The 13,412-nt window shown below is 45.0% G+C and overlaps 1 protein-coding gene across 2 annotated transcripts; it reads right to left on the reverse strand.

Annotated features, from left to right (window-relative positions):
- Positions 1 to 2,008: 2,008 nt before the first annotated feature.
- eif2s2 (eukaryotic translation initiation factor 2, subunit 2 beta) lies at positions 2,009 to 8,116 on the reverse strand. 2 transcript variants are annotated; one of them, XM_066702106.1, is made up of 10 exons: positions 7,963 to 8,116; positions 7,344 to 7,406; positions 6,639 to 6,819; positions 6,082 to 6,182; positions 5,695 to 5,827; positions 5,438 to 5,538; positions 5,173 to 5,321; positions 4,680 to 4,736; positions 3,035 to 3,120; positions 2,009 to 2,834 (listed from the first exon to the last, which is right to left on the reverse strand). In XM_066702106.1, exons 1-10 carry the CDS (start codon positions 7,975 to 7,977, stop codon positions 2,659 to 2,661), a joined length of 1,062 nt encoding a protein of 353 aa, XP_066558203.1. In that variant the 5' UTR covers positions 7,978 to 8,116; the 3' UTR covers positions 2,009 to 2,658. The 2 variants fall into 2 exon arrangements, with proteins under 2 accessions (XP_066558203.1, XP_066558204.1); XM_066702107.1 differs by lacking the exon at positions 7,344 to 7,406 and having other exon boundaries at positions 7,963 to 8,111.
- Between the last annotated feature and the right edge of the window lie 5,296 nt (positions 8,117 to 13,412).

Here is a 13,412-nt window from a genome sequence, read left to right on the forward strand (position 1 = left end):
AAGAAACAAAGAGTTTAAAATAACAGAAGTAGAAATCTTTGGGGAAATAAATAAATAAATGCCCTGCATAGAAACTTCCAAAACAGAGAACACACAAACACAGACTCCCAAGGTGACCCTGCAGTAAGTGTGCGGCAGCTCACGAGACTATACACCCCCGAGTCCACAGACATCTGGCAAGGTAGGGGGCAGGAATAGTTCACCTAAAATTAGATTTAAACCAAAGTTACTGGCTGAGGTCTGACTGTAGGCTTCCTGGTTTGCACTGCTATGATGCACAACACACCACAAAACTTTTGTTTAGCTTTCAGTCTGGATGTTTTTTTATATATAAACCATAGACCATAACTCACATTTTTCACCTGTCCTCCACAGCAGTGATTCTAACTTGGACTAAAGCCGCCAATATCTTCTTGATTAGAGGTTATAGACTTCTCGGATTAATCAAAAACCATGCCATGTCAGCACACCTAATATGGGCCGAACGTTTTTAGTGGGGGGGAGGGGGGGTTTCTGTGATGGGAAAATATCCTAAAATAAAACATGTTCAAAGTTAATTTATGATGAGCATCTGGAATTTGTTTCTGAATAAAGCTTTCCCGGACTTTGGAGAGGAGAGTGAAAAGCAAAACCTCACGTAAAGACCTGACAGAAGTAAAGGCTCCATGTTTCATCTCGGCACAGAAGAGGCTGGAGATGCTGGAATTTAACAGCTTGGCAGATGGGGCAAAGATACCTGCCTCATATGGCAAGATGAAAAGCTGCAACTTTTTAACCTTCCCCACACCCCGTCTTGCAGATGAAGAGTGTCAGTGATTTATGCACTTACACTTTCTGCTCCTGCTAAACCAAAGCAACGTTGGGCATCTCCACAAGGCCACCATACCATAGTGAGTTCCCATCATGCACTGCCACTGCACAAGCATCCAGGTGGCTGCTTACATCCTGAAGTGTTTTGTCTGAGGGGTGAGCCCTCTCTCACCCTTACCACGTTTACGTAGACTGACAGGAAACAACGGTCTTCAGTCTTCTAGGTGTGTGTGTGTGTTAGTGATTTGCCATTCCAATTCACCCCAGAGGTGAACTATGGGATTCTCAACAGGTGATGTCATGTCTAGGATGCTATCCATCTTGAATCACTGTTACACACACTGCCCAGCACAGAGAGCCACGTGTGAACAAGGCCCTCACAGCAAAACTTTCACTCATTCACTGAACAACAGAAGTTAACTGTTGCCCAAAATAGAAACAAAAACTCAACAGGCACTGCAGTGAATAACATGAGAGAAGCTTGTTCTCTCATTTCAGGTCATCTAGTCCACAGTCCATCCAATATCTAGTGTTGAGCAGCTTGGATGACAGAAACAGAGGCTCAATAGGGGTGTCAGGTTTTATTAGAGTTACTTTATTTTAAATCATCATGGCAAAAAAACCTGAAAGACATCAGCAGCTCAGTGAAGCACAGACTGGAGAGGGAGCAGCTGTGATGCGGCACACACACTTCTGCAGTAGCTACACTCTCACAGCACCCTTCCTCATGGCTCAACCGGCCAAAATACATAAAACACAATAAGAAATCAATATAAATCACTCCTTCAGCCTTCACTTTCTTGTAAACACCACTTGCCATTTTTGCACTATCAACGGTGTAATTTGGGAGGACAAATACAGCTGCCACATTGCATTTTAGACATTGAAATGAAATTGGTGGAAACAGCTTGAGCTCCCAGATCAAACCCGGCCCCCCGGAGAGAGGTTCATCCTGCGGTTCAGAGTTATTGGAGATGAAGCATGCGGGGTGCAAACTGCCTTGGCCAGAGAAAAACACACCTAGAACGTGGAGATGCATTAAGCGCATCTTCATCTGTGCTTCTGAAATTTGAATATTGCTGAGCCCTTGTAACTCATCTGAAAGCAGGATTAGGATTCTCATTATTTCTAGAGCGAAGACTCGAAGTATCAACCTATCGCTCCCCCCAATTGATTATTAAAAACATTATATAATCGCTTCAAATTCCACTCCTTTATTTTCACAGATTTTCACATGAACTCTCACTCACGATCCTAGAAACACTGAGCACAAAATCTCCATCGCTTTCCTGTATGATTTCCCGTTATGAGGAGAGACTAAATGAAAACCCTCTCGCTGCGAGTCTGACAGACCACAGACACACAGACCTCCAGCAGGAACAAGCCACAGCAGCAGACTGAGCGGGGACGAAGGAAAATGTTACGCAGATGTCTTTTGCGCTGTCAAAGATCTCGTTACTCCAGGGACAGAAAAATAATCATCAGATTGTCATAAACTGTGTTAACATTTTAATATTTGGATCATCTGAAGATTAAAAAAAACAAAATAAATGAGGTGGGTGGGGGGCACCAGGTGTCAGCGTGTCGCCCAGGAGAGCTGCTCTGAGCAGGGCGGGGAGTGGGAGGGAGGGAGGGAGGGTCACTGAATGCAAAATAACACATGGCGACCCAGCCGGTCTTCATCTGCATTTTTTAATTTTTCCTTTTTTATTTTTCTTCTTGGCAAAGCAAAAAGTAATAAACCCACCCAGAATCCATAAAAGTGTCCGGTCAGGCCTTCCCCTCCCCACCGCCCACCCATCCCCCCCAGGCCGCTGGCTAGCCTTGCGGTTGGTGCCGTGTTGGGGCTCAGTTGGCCTTGGCGCGGAGCTGCGCCCTCTTGCCTGTGACGGCCTGGAAGCCGGTCTTGATGCTGGCCACGGAGCAGCGCGAGTGACACGTCTCGCACTGCAGGAAGTACAGACGCGTGTCCTTCTGCAGGATGGTGTCCGGGGAGCGACAGGTGTGGCACGTCACATACTCCTCTGTGGGACAGAGGGACACACAGACACATCAGCACCTAGACACAGACCCTCAGAGCTCGAGCACTGAGCGTGGGTTTATCACACCCCCCAAGAGAGAAGGGAGTGCAGAGTAAGCACTGTGCACTCTCTCTGTACAGGAGAGGTATGCGTTCAAAACCGTTTCAAACCTGAAACAAAAAACAAAAGGACAGAAAACTTACTAATATATCTTCGCAACACATTCTCAATCTGTTTCTGCTGGAATCTGCCCTTGATCACGAGCTGGTTGTTTCCATCTATGGAGCCACTGTGAAAACAAGACAAAACAGCATTCAATCAACCAGGATTTTTTAACCCCACTAAACACTTGATAATTAATGGTTCTGCTTTTGATTGGCAGTCGCCTGGGAACCCGCAGCCTCAAGAGAAATCAGAGTGCCCGGCTGAAAAGGTGGCAGATCCCAGACGTTAAAATGATAACTTAAAATACACTTTTTAGTTTTAAATTAAATATTGCAAGAACATTATGTAAATTAATCAATTTCATGGTTTGTGTGGTTGTTAAGTGTTACAAATGTGTGCTTCAGTGATGTGTGTGGAGGTTCTGGCTGCGGGCAGCACTAGATGAATGCACTCATTTACATACAAGCATTTTACTATTCTGTTTTAAGCATTTCATTTCTCTCACTGCCCTTCAGTTTCACGGTGCTGTTTAATAAATACAGATCAAATAGTTACTACAGTGCTGTGGTTTTAATGTACGTATCTGTTAAAACAGGGCAATACACCTGTGATTCACTGTCTTCTTTGATCTGATTTCATTGCTGTACTTCTGTGTTTCTCAGCAGGGCACTAAACTGAGCTGCTGTGTTTGCACTGGCTTTGTAAGGCTTTAATGATGATTGCACTGCAGTTGCCATGTCTTGCTTATCTTTTTTTTTTTTAAACAACTCTTAAATGGAGCCTAAGGTTTCCCGTCCATTTATCACACACTTTTCATCACAGGCATTTCTTCGAGCTTATAACCAGCGACACGTTTTGTTAGAAATTAATTCTTAAGCTGTGCTAAAAGCAAATAGCGCTATAATAAATTATAAACACTGAATATTCACTTACAACTTAGATAAATAAAATCCCAATAGAGCTATAAATCAATCATAAATAAGACAGTACGTATTCAATTCAGCAGCTACATAAATTAAACCCTTTATTTTAGATTGAATACTTCTAAAAAGTCAGACAACAATTCCAAAACAGCCTTTTATTAAATCCCAGTTACCCACAGAAGTTGTAGTCTGTTTTACAACTCTTCAACCTCTCCTTTTTATCCATGACTCCGGCTACATGCCTGTAAGAAGACTTCCTACAGAAAACTACCAACTACCAGGCACAGCTCTGTCGGCGTGTCGTGCAGACTTGCACCATTTTGCACAGAATTTCATCAGAATGTGACAATTTAGCCAATGAATTCGCAGACTTCCTGCAGATTCTGTGCAGAATGACTTGTAAAGCCTGCTTGTCACACCCACATAGCTCTCAAGTTTTCAAAACGTCAATGCATAAGATTTGTCACTGGTCAGTCTGAGCGGGGGTGAGGGGTGCCCCGCGTATTTGCTGAGCACAGGGTGGAATTATGCATAGCATAGTTTGTGTGTGTGACTTCACACCTTTGTATGCAAACACATACTTCCTATCATAACAATACTAAATACTGAAACAAAAAAGCCAGCAAAGCCCTACCCTGGCCACGGCAGTCAGCTGACTGAGCCCCAACACGGCCCCGGTACGGAGACCCCAGCACCCCGAGTCAGCAGACTACCGATGGGCGGGACTTTCAAACACAAAGGCTGTGATTGGTAGTCTTACCTTGTTCCCAATTCAGCCAACAAGAAGGCGAGGAGATGCTTGGGCTGACGATGCAACCTAACAACAGGAGAGGAAGGGGTCACACGGTGAGACACAGGGTAGAGGCCCAGCTGCATACGCCATCGCACACAGGGCTCACAAGTGTGACTCAAAAGGTTACATCTAACATCAGACTAAAACAATAACAGTTAACGCATTGGCCAACAGAAGGACTACTGTAGGAACGATGCCAGATACAATTTGAATGCTTCCAAGATTTTCCATTCAATTTGTTTCAAGCTCTTCATTAGAAACATGTCTAGCGTTTCATGTTAAATATGTTCAAGGTTTCCTCAGCACTGGTGGGTGGGGGGCTTCAAATACAGTTCTAGAGTACAAACATAAAGAAAACTGCAATGGCAGAGCTAAAACGACCAGAATTTAGGTAATAAAACACTTAAATAAATAACCGCAGTGGCTGACAGAGGCCGGGGACAGGAGGGGCTGCACTCACAGTTTGCAGATATCTGTAAAGTTGACGAATGATGTTTTCTTGGTTCCAACGCGGACGACCTGCGGCGGCTTCATGACGAACTTCCTCTTCTCCCCGGCCACCATGTCCGGGTTCTTCTCCCGCATGATGTTGAAGACGCGGTTGAGGAGCTGAGGAGGAAAGATGATTTTTAATCCCCTTTATTTATCAAAAGCCCACAGAGCTCCAAGAGTGGCCACGGCTCTCCCGTGCCCGGGCCGTGCGGTGGTGCTCAGCTGCTCCATACCTCGTCGTACGTGTAGTCGCGCTCTGTGCCCGCCCAGGCCGGACCCGTCTGCGTGCTGAAGGTGATCCCGTCGTTGTTCTTCCCGTCCTCGTCTTCCAGAGCTGTGAGAGACAAGCGGAGCCGTCACCCTCCCGTCCCACTGCCCTGTGAAGTCCCCCCCCATCTTAAAGCACAACTGAACACAACTACTGAAAACACAGATACAGTAGCACCTCCCTCCCTGCAGGCGGCGGTGACCCAGCCGGGCCGACACTCACTCTCGTCTCTGTCCTGCAGCTCCCCGTCCTCCTGGAACTCCACTTTCTTAGGTTTCTTCTTCTTAGCCGGCAGCACCAGGTCCAGGTCGTCCTCCTCCATGGGCTCCTGCTGCTCCCCCTCGATCTTCAGCTCCTGGGGGAAAACACAGAGGAAGAGGAATGATGAGGATCTAATGAAAAGGTGCAGTAGCAATACTATTGCACTGCATTCTCACAGCTCTTATTCAACACTATTTCAGCAGCAGCTCAGAAAAGAAAACACACACAATGGCAGTCTTTCAGCTGCTGTGGTTCCCGTCTTCAGTGTCAATGCACAGTAGCACACAGGGCTCTCACTCTCGGAACGTCCCCCCCGTCAATAAACCATCGATGAGAATCGGTACTGACCTTGATGCCTTCCTCCACTTCACTTTCAAATATCTTCTTGGGTTTCTTTTTCTTCTTCTTCTGGTTGAAAAAGTTCAAGTCGTCCAGATCATCTGATGCTTCTGCAAACAATGTAAAAACAAGACAGGAGGAAAATAAACTTAAATAAACTGTGTCAAAGAAACAACGAGCACCAGGGACGGGTGACAACACAGCAGGACACCAGAGACAGTGGCTGTGCGGTTTGGTTCTGCCCAGAGATCCAGAGAGACATGATTAAGTCACAAAGACCGTGTTTTACACTAGCCTAGATAGAGCAGCTTCAAGGAAGGCTATATCCTTTAGGGAGAAACTTGTCCAGGGAAGACCCTGACCCATCCTGTTTTAGCGTTCAAGGTCAAGATTATTAAGGAGCTGACATTATTGTGCTGAATAACCCGAGTTCAAACCTCCAGGGGGCTTTATTGATTCACAGCCCGTATTCTGCTCCACTGCATTCCTTTATTGATTAATCTGGCCATGTAGTGTGTGTGTGTGTGTATACATGCGACTCACTAACATAACAATTAACAGTTAACCTTTTCTCCTGCCCTCGTCCTCGTCCAGGTCCAGCTCGCGGTCCTCCCCCACCTCGGGCTCGGCCTCCCTGGTCTCGGGGGGCTGGGTGTCCTCACTGGGCGCTTCACCTCCCTCCTCCTCCAACATGAAGGGCTTCTTCTTCTTCTTCTTCTTCTTTGTCATGTTGGGGTCGAAGATCATCTGCAGAGAGAGCGACAATTACAACCGTGGACCCCCGCCCCCCCAATCTGTTTGTTTAAAGCAGTTTTGTTCCCAGCCCTGGTCCTAGACGACCCCCTACCCTGCTGGTTTTCGTTCCAACCAAGTTCTCAATTACTTAATTGAACCCTTACTGAACTCTTCATTTCCTAAATCAATCTTAATTATTTTAAACAGTAGGAGTTTTAAGTTACGTACAGCATTGTATGAAGACCTTATTAATGAACCAGCTCATATTACACCATATAAAGTCAACTCTAAGCAGATTGTTACTTCAATTAAGGTTCAATTAAGTAATTAAGAGTTCAGATGGAAGAACAAACAGCAGGGTAGGGGGCCTCCAGGGCCAGGATTGGGAACCCCTAGTTTAAATAATAATACTGCATCATTCCCCATTACCTTTCTACGCAAACATAAACAGGGACCACAATCTAAACCTTATACTGCGTTTTGTCCCACTGCACATCTCATTAGACATAAAGACAGTATGTTGTCCTCTACTATACCTGCTGGTCGCTGTTGGAGGGTGGTTTGGAGCCCTGCTGGAGGGGGGGGGTTAAACTAAATTCCTTGTTAAAAAAAGAAAAGAAGCAATACAAGGATCAAAGATCAGGCGTTGTGTGGGGCGGATTTCCTACACTGGGGTGGTCAGGGACAGGGATGACGGGCCAATGGAGAGCATGGGGACGTCTTTGTCACAGTCAGAGACAGGACGGGACACCGCATGAGACGGATCCGGTTCTGCCTCAGGCCCAGTGGACTGGACCGCTCGTCAGGGTGTCAGAAACTCGTCCTGAAGGCAAGGCCTGTTACAAACTATCTCCCCTCGGAGCACACGGTTAGAAAGGCCTTCAGCCCAGCCGCGGCCGCCATGCAGTCATTCATTCCGTCTCGCACTCTGCGCCCCGCGGGTGTCCAAGCACGCCGCTCTGCCGGGGCTGCCCGTTGCACCGGGGGCTGCAGCCCGTGTGCGGCAGCATGGACGGCGCTCACATGGGGACCCGGGAGAGAGCGCCGCCAGCCCGAGTAGGCCCGACCCGCGCCGCCTGCACACTGGCCTTCTTCACAGGCCGACATGCACGGCAGGGCAACCAGCATGATGTACCGAAACAGCGGCCGACTCACCTCGTCTCCCGACATGTCTGGTTTCCGTGTCTCGCTGTTTTTGCTTTGCTGTTATTTGTGAAATTCAATCGCTCAGCGCCTCTCCTCACTGCTCCCCCTTCACTGCGACTAGTTTCTTGCATCAGCTTTCGCCCACTGCGCAGGTGCGGGCTTCCCGTTTCCCAACGCGCGTACGTCACAGCCTGACCAAAGCCTGCCGGGATCTGTAGTTTTCGAAACAAAAAAGGTTTTAATTATTATATAATCTCTGAATCTTGGAAATTTGCATTTTTCCTGATACATACGTAATGCCTTTCAAATTCTATGTACATATTATCTTAATATATTATTTTGAAATATAGCTAAGTAAAAATTAAACAACAGAGGTAATTTACGTCTATGAAGTTATTTTGCCATATTTCAGTGAGATTATTTTAGTGAGAATCTCGTTCATCTCTTATTAGTATTTATTGATCATACAGTGGATTTAGCTTCGAGAATTGTGTGTCAGCTTCATTATTTGAATTTTGAATCGGTTACAAATAATTTGAGATGGTATAAGGTAAGAAATAATAATAAAGCATGTGCATGAAATAGTTATTAGCTATAGTATAATAGCAGTTATATTCATGTTAATGAGAGTATGTAAGTTACTATAAGCATATGTATTATTATTATTATTATTATTATTATTATTATTATTATTAATAATAATAATAATAATAATAATAATAATAATAATAATAATAATAATATCAATATCATCATCATACAATGGAAATAGCCCTGGGATTATTTAAACTGTTTTTAGAATGTGTTTTATAATATGTAATTACAATTACAATAACTGCAGTCCTGTCTTGTTCAATTCCCCTTTATAATCACACACACAAACACATGGCCATGCTGACAGGGGCAGCCCCTTTGCCAGGAAGTGAGCTGTGGTTCTGCCTCTACCTCAGGATCAAACACTTTGCCTCTTGTTAGCTATGCTACAAAAATGTAGATGCCCAAAATGGTCTTCAAAAATGTTTGGCATAGACAGCTAGTCTGCAGTTTCTGTGTACAATTTCATAGCCAACTGTTATTTTACAGCTACTTTTGCAGAACTGTGGGATTGTGCTGACGTTCAGTTTGCTAAATATATATATTTTTTATTTGGCATTTGGGAGAAATGTTGTCAGTAGTTTATAGAATAAAACAAAAATGTTCATTTTACCAGAGAAACTTATAATTTTGCAGTGGTCTCTTAATTTTTTCCAGAGCTGTACATATCACTAACATAATACACACTCATACATTAATTACTTTAGACCTGTCTTACAATTAAACTCCAATAAATCTAAATGTCTTAGTACTGTGGTTGGGTAAACAGTGGCCTTGAAAACTGCCACATTAACCTGATATACTCTTGAATTTACCCTATGTTCTGAATGAAAAATTTAAAATGTCCCACTTCTTCACAGCCATAATAAAAAAAAAATCCTAAAAACTAAATAAATCCATGTCAATGCATAGGTGTTTACCCTTTATTTTCCCATTCAATTTACAGTTTCCAGATGTTTTCAATTTCAACTTCCTATGGGGTTTTGCCTTTCACAGTGCAGTCTGTGGACCAAGGAGTGCTGTGCTCAAAACCACTGACATATGAAGAGTGAGATGATATTGTGCAGAAGACTGTGTGCGTCAGAAAGCATCTGTATTCTGCCAGCGGAATGTACTGTGCACTTCTGGGATCGGAGCCTCACAAAAATGTAGCAAGAAGTTGATTAAGGAAGAAACTGTAGATGTACACTCAGCATTTTTCAATACAAATAAAAGAGTTGAAAATGGTATGGCTGTGAATATTGTATGGATCAATGGCGTATCTGTTAAAATATATTTCTCATTACACGAAGTTCAAATTACAATTTTACTCGATTAGTCTTACTCTTTTGAATATTCTTCTTCTTATTTTTATTTATTAATTTATTTACTTATTAGCAGACGCCCTTATCCAGGGCAACTTACAAAATATAAGTGCAATACAAAGTGCAAAAATACAGTTCAGTTCAAAGCATAAAACATTACAAATTCCAATTTACACAAGTGTATGCAATATATGAGGTCTTAAATCCTGGATTATAAAAGTTGACAGCGGACAAGATGTTAAGTCAGTCAAGGGCCAAGGGAAAGGGAGCATAAGGGAAATCAAAATAACAATATGAGGACTAGTAACCAAAGGCAAGTAGTATGAAAATACGTTGTATAAGTGCAATCTTACAGAAGAGTAAAGGACTGAATTACAAGTATTGTCTGAAAAGATGTGTTTTGAGTAAGCACCGGAAGCAGGTCAAGGACTCTGCGGTTTTGACTTCAGTGGGAAGGTCGTTCCACCACTTAGGGGCCAGGGATGAGAAGGAGAGGCTCTGGAGGAAGGGGAGTGGAGAGGAGGCAGAGTTATGCCCTGTTTCCACTGGCGGACGCGTCCGGACTCGTCCGTGTTTTGTGGACGGTTAACTATCTGGTGCCAGACGTGGCCGTAAGGGTCCGTCACGACCACTGAGGAAATATCTCCGCTTCTGAAAGCGAAGATGTGACCTTGACTTGCAGACAGACAGGGAAGAGATCAGAGACATTGTGTCGGAAGATATCATCTCAAGTGCCGTGTGCGATCATGAAGAAATTAGTTTTATTAGCAGCACGGAGTGAAATCCACATACAGAAACAATGACTACTTACAGTTAATATCCGAGTGTATTAAAAACTTGGATTTCACAGGACCGGTGCAGTGCTGTGACTAGTTAAAATAAACTGAAGGATAATAATCGGATCGGTAGCAGCCAATGGTATTAATATTGTATGAACAGCTGGCCGGTGTTCAGGCTGTGTGTGTGAATGTGTGCAGGACAATCCGCAGACAGTCGGTGTGAAGGAACATGATTCAGTTACAAGATAAATTAATGAATACATTAATACAGCAGATGTGGGTTTCCCTCTAAAACATTAAGGACTGGTTTAATAAATGCGTCCATAAACGCCATGACTGAGACGTGCGCACTTTAGTTAAAGTACAACCTTCTATATTGTAGCTGGATGATTAATCGTGAAACGTGTGTATTTTGTTTCAACTGTAACTTACCCTGGTCAAGGACGTCTGATAAGTAAATTATAAATAATATGGCAAAAAGTATTGTTTGCAGTTATCTGCAGAAAGAGTAATAAGTTAAGGGAGTCGTGTTGTGCCGTTTAAAATACATATATACTAGCACAAACGATGATAATATTAATACTAAATAGCAAATATGTAGTTATTGTTGCACATGGAAACATTTTGTTATGGGAACATGCTTGTCTGAATATAATGTCAATACACGTTTAGCTCTTCCTAATCTCTCTTAACAGAAACGTGTATTTATTACGCTGTTTACAATCATGTAAAGCAGAAACAATAAAATAGACCTTTCCACGTCAGGCTGTATCGCTCGTAGTGTTTCCTGTCTTTGTTTTTAAAATGAAACACAAACCAAACCCACAATCGCTCCGCTCCTCCCATAAGAGGGGATTGGCTTCACAACAGCCTGGTTTTACAAAAAAAGCTCTGGGACGCATCCGGCATGGCATGGCACGGTGCTTAAGCCAGTGGAACCGAGGCATTAGTCTTCTGGCACCGGAAGACTGCAGTGGTCTGGAGGGGATGTATGGAGAGACGAGTGACTGAAGGTAGCTTGGTGCAGTGTGGTCGAGACAGCGGTAGGTGAGGGTCAGTGTCTTGAACTGAATGCGTGCCGCTATCGGGAGCCAGTGGAGGGAGCAGAGCAGTGGAGTAGCGTGTGAATCGGGGCAGAGAGAATACCAGATGAGCCGCAGAGTTCTGGATGAGCTGGAGCGGCGGGTAGTAGATGCAGGCAGGCCGGCCAGGAGGGAGTTGCAGTAGTCCAGGCGGAAGAGGACCAGTGACTGGACGAGTCGAATAGTTGGTGAGGAAGGGTTGGATTCGGCGTATGTTGCTCAGGAATCTACAGGTGCGTGTCAGCGTGGTGATGTGCTGGGTGTAGGAGAGCGCAGGATCGAGGGTGACTCCTAGGTTCTTAGCGGAAGAAGAAGGAGATAGTATCGTAGATTCCAAAGGGATTGAGATGGAGAGATCAGCAGAAGGTGAGGTTGAGCTTGAGGTGATGCAAGTGCATCCAGGCGGAGATAGCAGAAAAACAGGAAGAGATACGAGAGGGGATGAGATGGTCAGAAGAGGGAAAAGACACAAAGATCTGGGCATCATCAGCGTAGAAGTGGTAGGAGAAGCCATGGGATGCGATGAGGGGGCCCAGGAAGCGAGTGTAGAGAGAGAACAGGAGCGGGCCCAGGACTGAGCCTTGGGGAACACCTGTGTGGAGAGGTTGAGGGGTGGATGAGGAACCTCGCCATTACACTTTGTAGGTCCGGTTGCTGAGGTAGGAGGAGAACAAGGTGAGAGCAGTACTAGAGATTCCAAGGTCAGCGAGGCAGGAGAGGAGGATGGAGTGATCGACGGTGTCAAATGCTGTGGAGAGTTCAAGGAGAATGAGGACTGAGGAGAGGGAGGCCACCTGAGCACAGCTGAGAGAGTCAGTGACAGCCAGGAGAGCCGTCTCAGTGGAGTGAGCTGTGTGGAAGCCGGGTTGCAGAGGACTGAGGAGTGAGTGATGGGAAAGAAATGCAGAGAGCTGACAGTGGACCGCATGCTAAAGGGTCTTTGGGAGGAAGGGGAGTAGGGAGACAAGGCGGTAGTTCTGAGGAGAGGTGCAGTCAAGAGTAGGTTTCTTGAGGAGTGGGATGACAGCAGCTTGTTTAAATGCAGAGGGGAAACAGCCAGAGAGGAGTGAGGAGTTGAGGAGGGAGAAGATGAAGTGGAGTAGCTCAGTAGTCGCTTGAAGGAGGCAAGTGGGGAGAGGGTCCAGGGCACACGTTGTAGGTTTGTGACCTACAGGAGGAGAGAGGAAGTTCAGAGTCCAAGAGAGGTGAGAATGAAGAAAAGGAAGGTTGGTTGGTTGGATGTTGAAGTCTCCCAGGAGAATGGTAGGTGAGGACAGCGAGGGGAGGGAGGAGAGAAGAAAGTTGAGTTCATGTGCAAGTGGGCCACGAGGATGGTAGAGAACATGAGAAAGTTTACAAACGAGAGGAGGCCATTCGACCCATCATGCTCGTTTGGTGTCCATTAATAACTAAGTGATCCAAGGATCCTATCCAGTCTATTCTTATGTTCCCAAATTTTCAGCTTTAGCCACATCGCTGGTGAGTTTGTTCAGATTGTGACGCCTCTCTGTGTGAAGAAGTGTCTCCTGTTTTCTGTCTTGAATGCCTTGAAGCCCAATTTCCATTTGTGTCCCCGGGTGCGTGTGTCCCTGCTGATCTGGAAAAGCTCCCCTGGTTTGATGTGGTCAATGCCTTTCATGATCTTGACGACTTGAATCAAGTCCCCACGTAGTCTCCTCTATTCCAGAGTGAAAAAGTTC

This window comes from Amia ocellicauda, chromosome 4 (assembly GCF_036373705.1).
Source record: "Amia ocellicauda isolate fAmiCal2 chromosome 4, fAmiCal2.hap1, whole genome shotgun sequence".
NCBI lineage: Eukaryota > Metazoa > Chordata > Actinopteri > Amiiformes > Amiidae > Amia > Amia ocellicauda.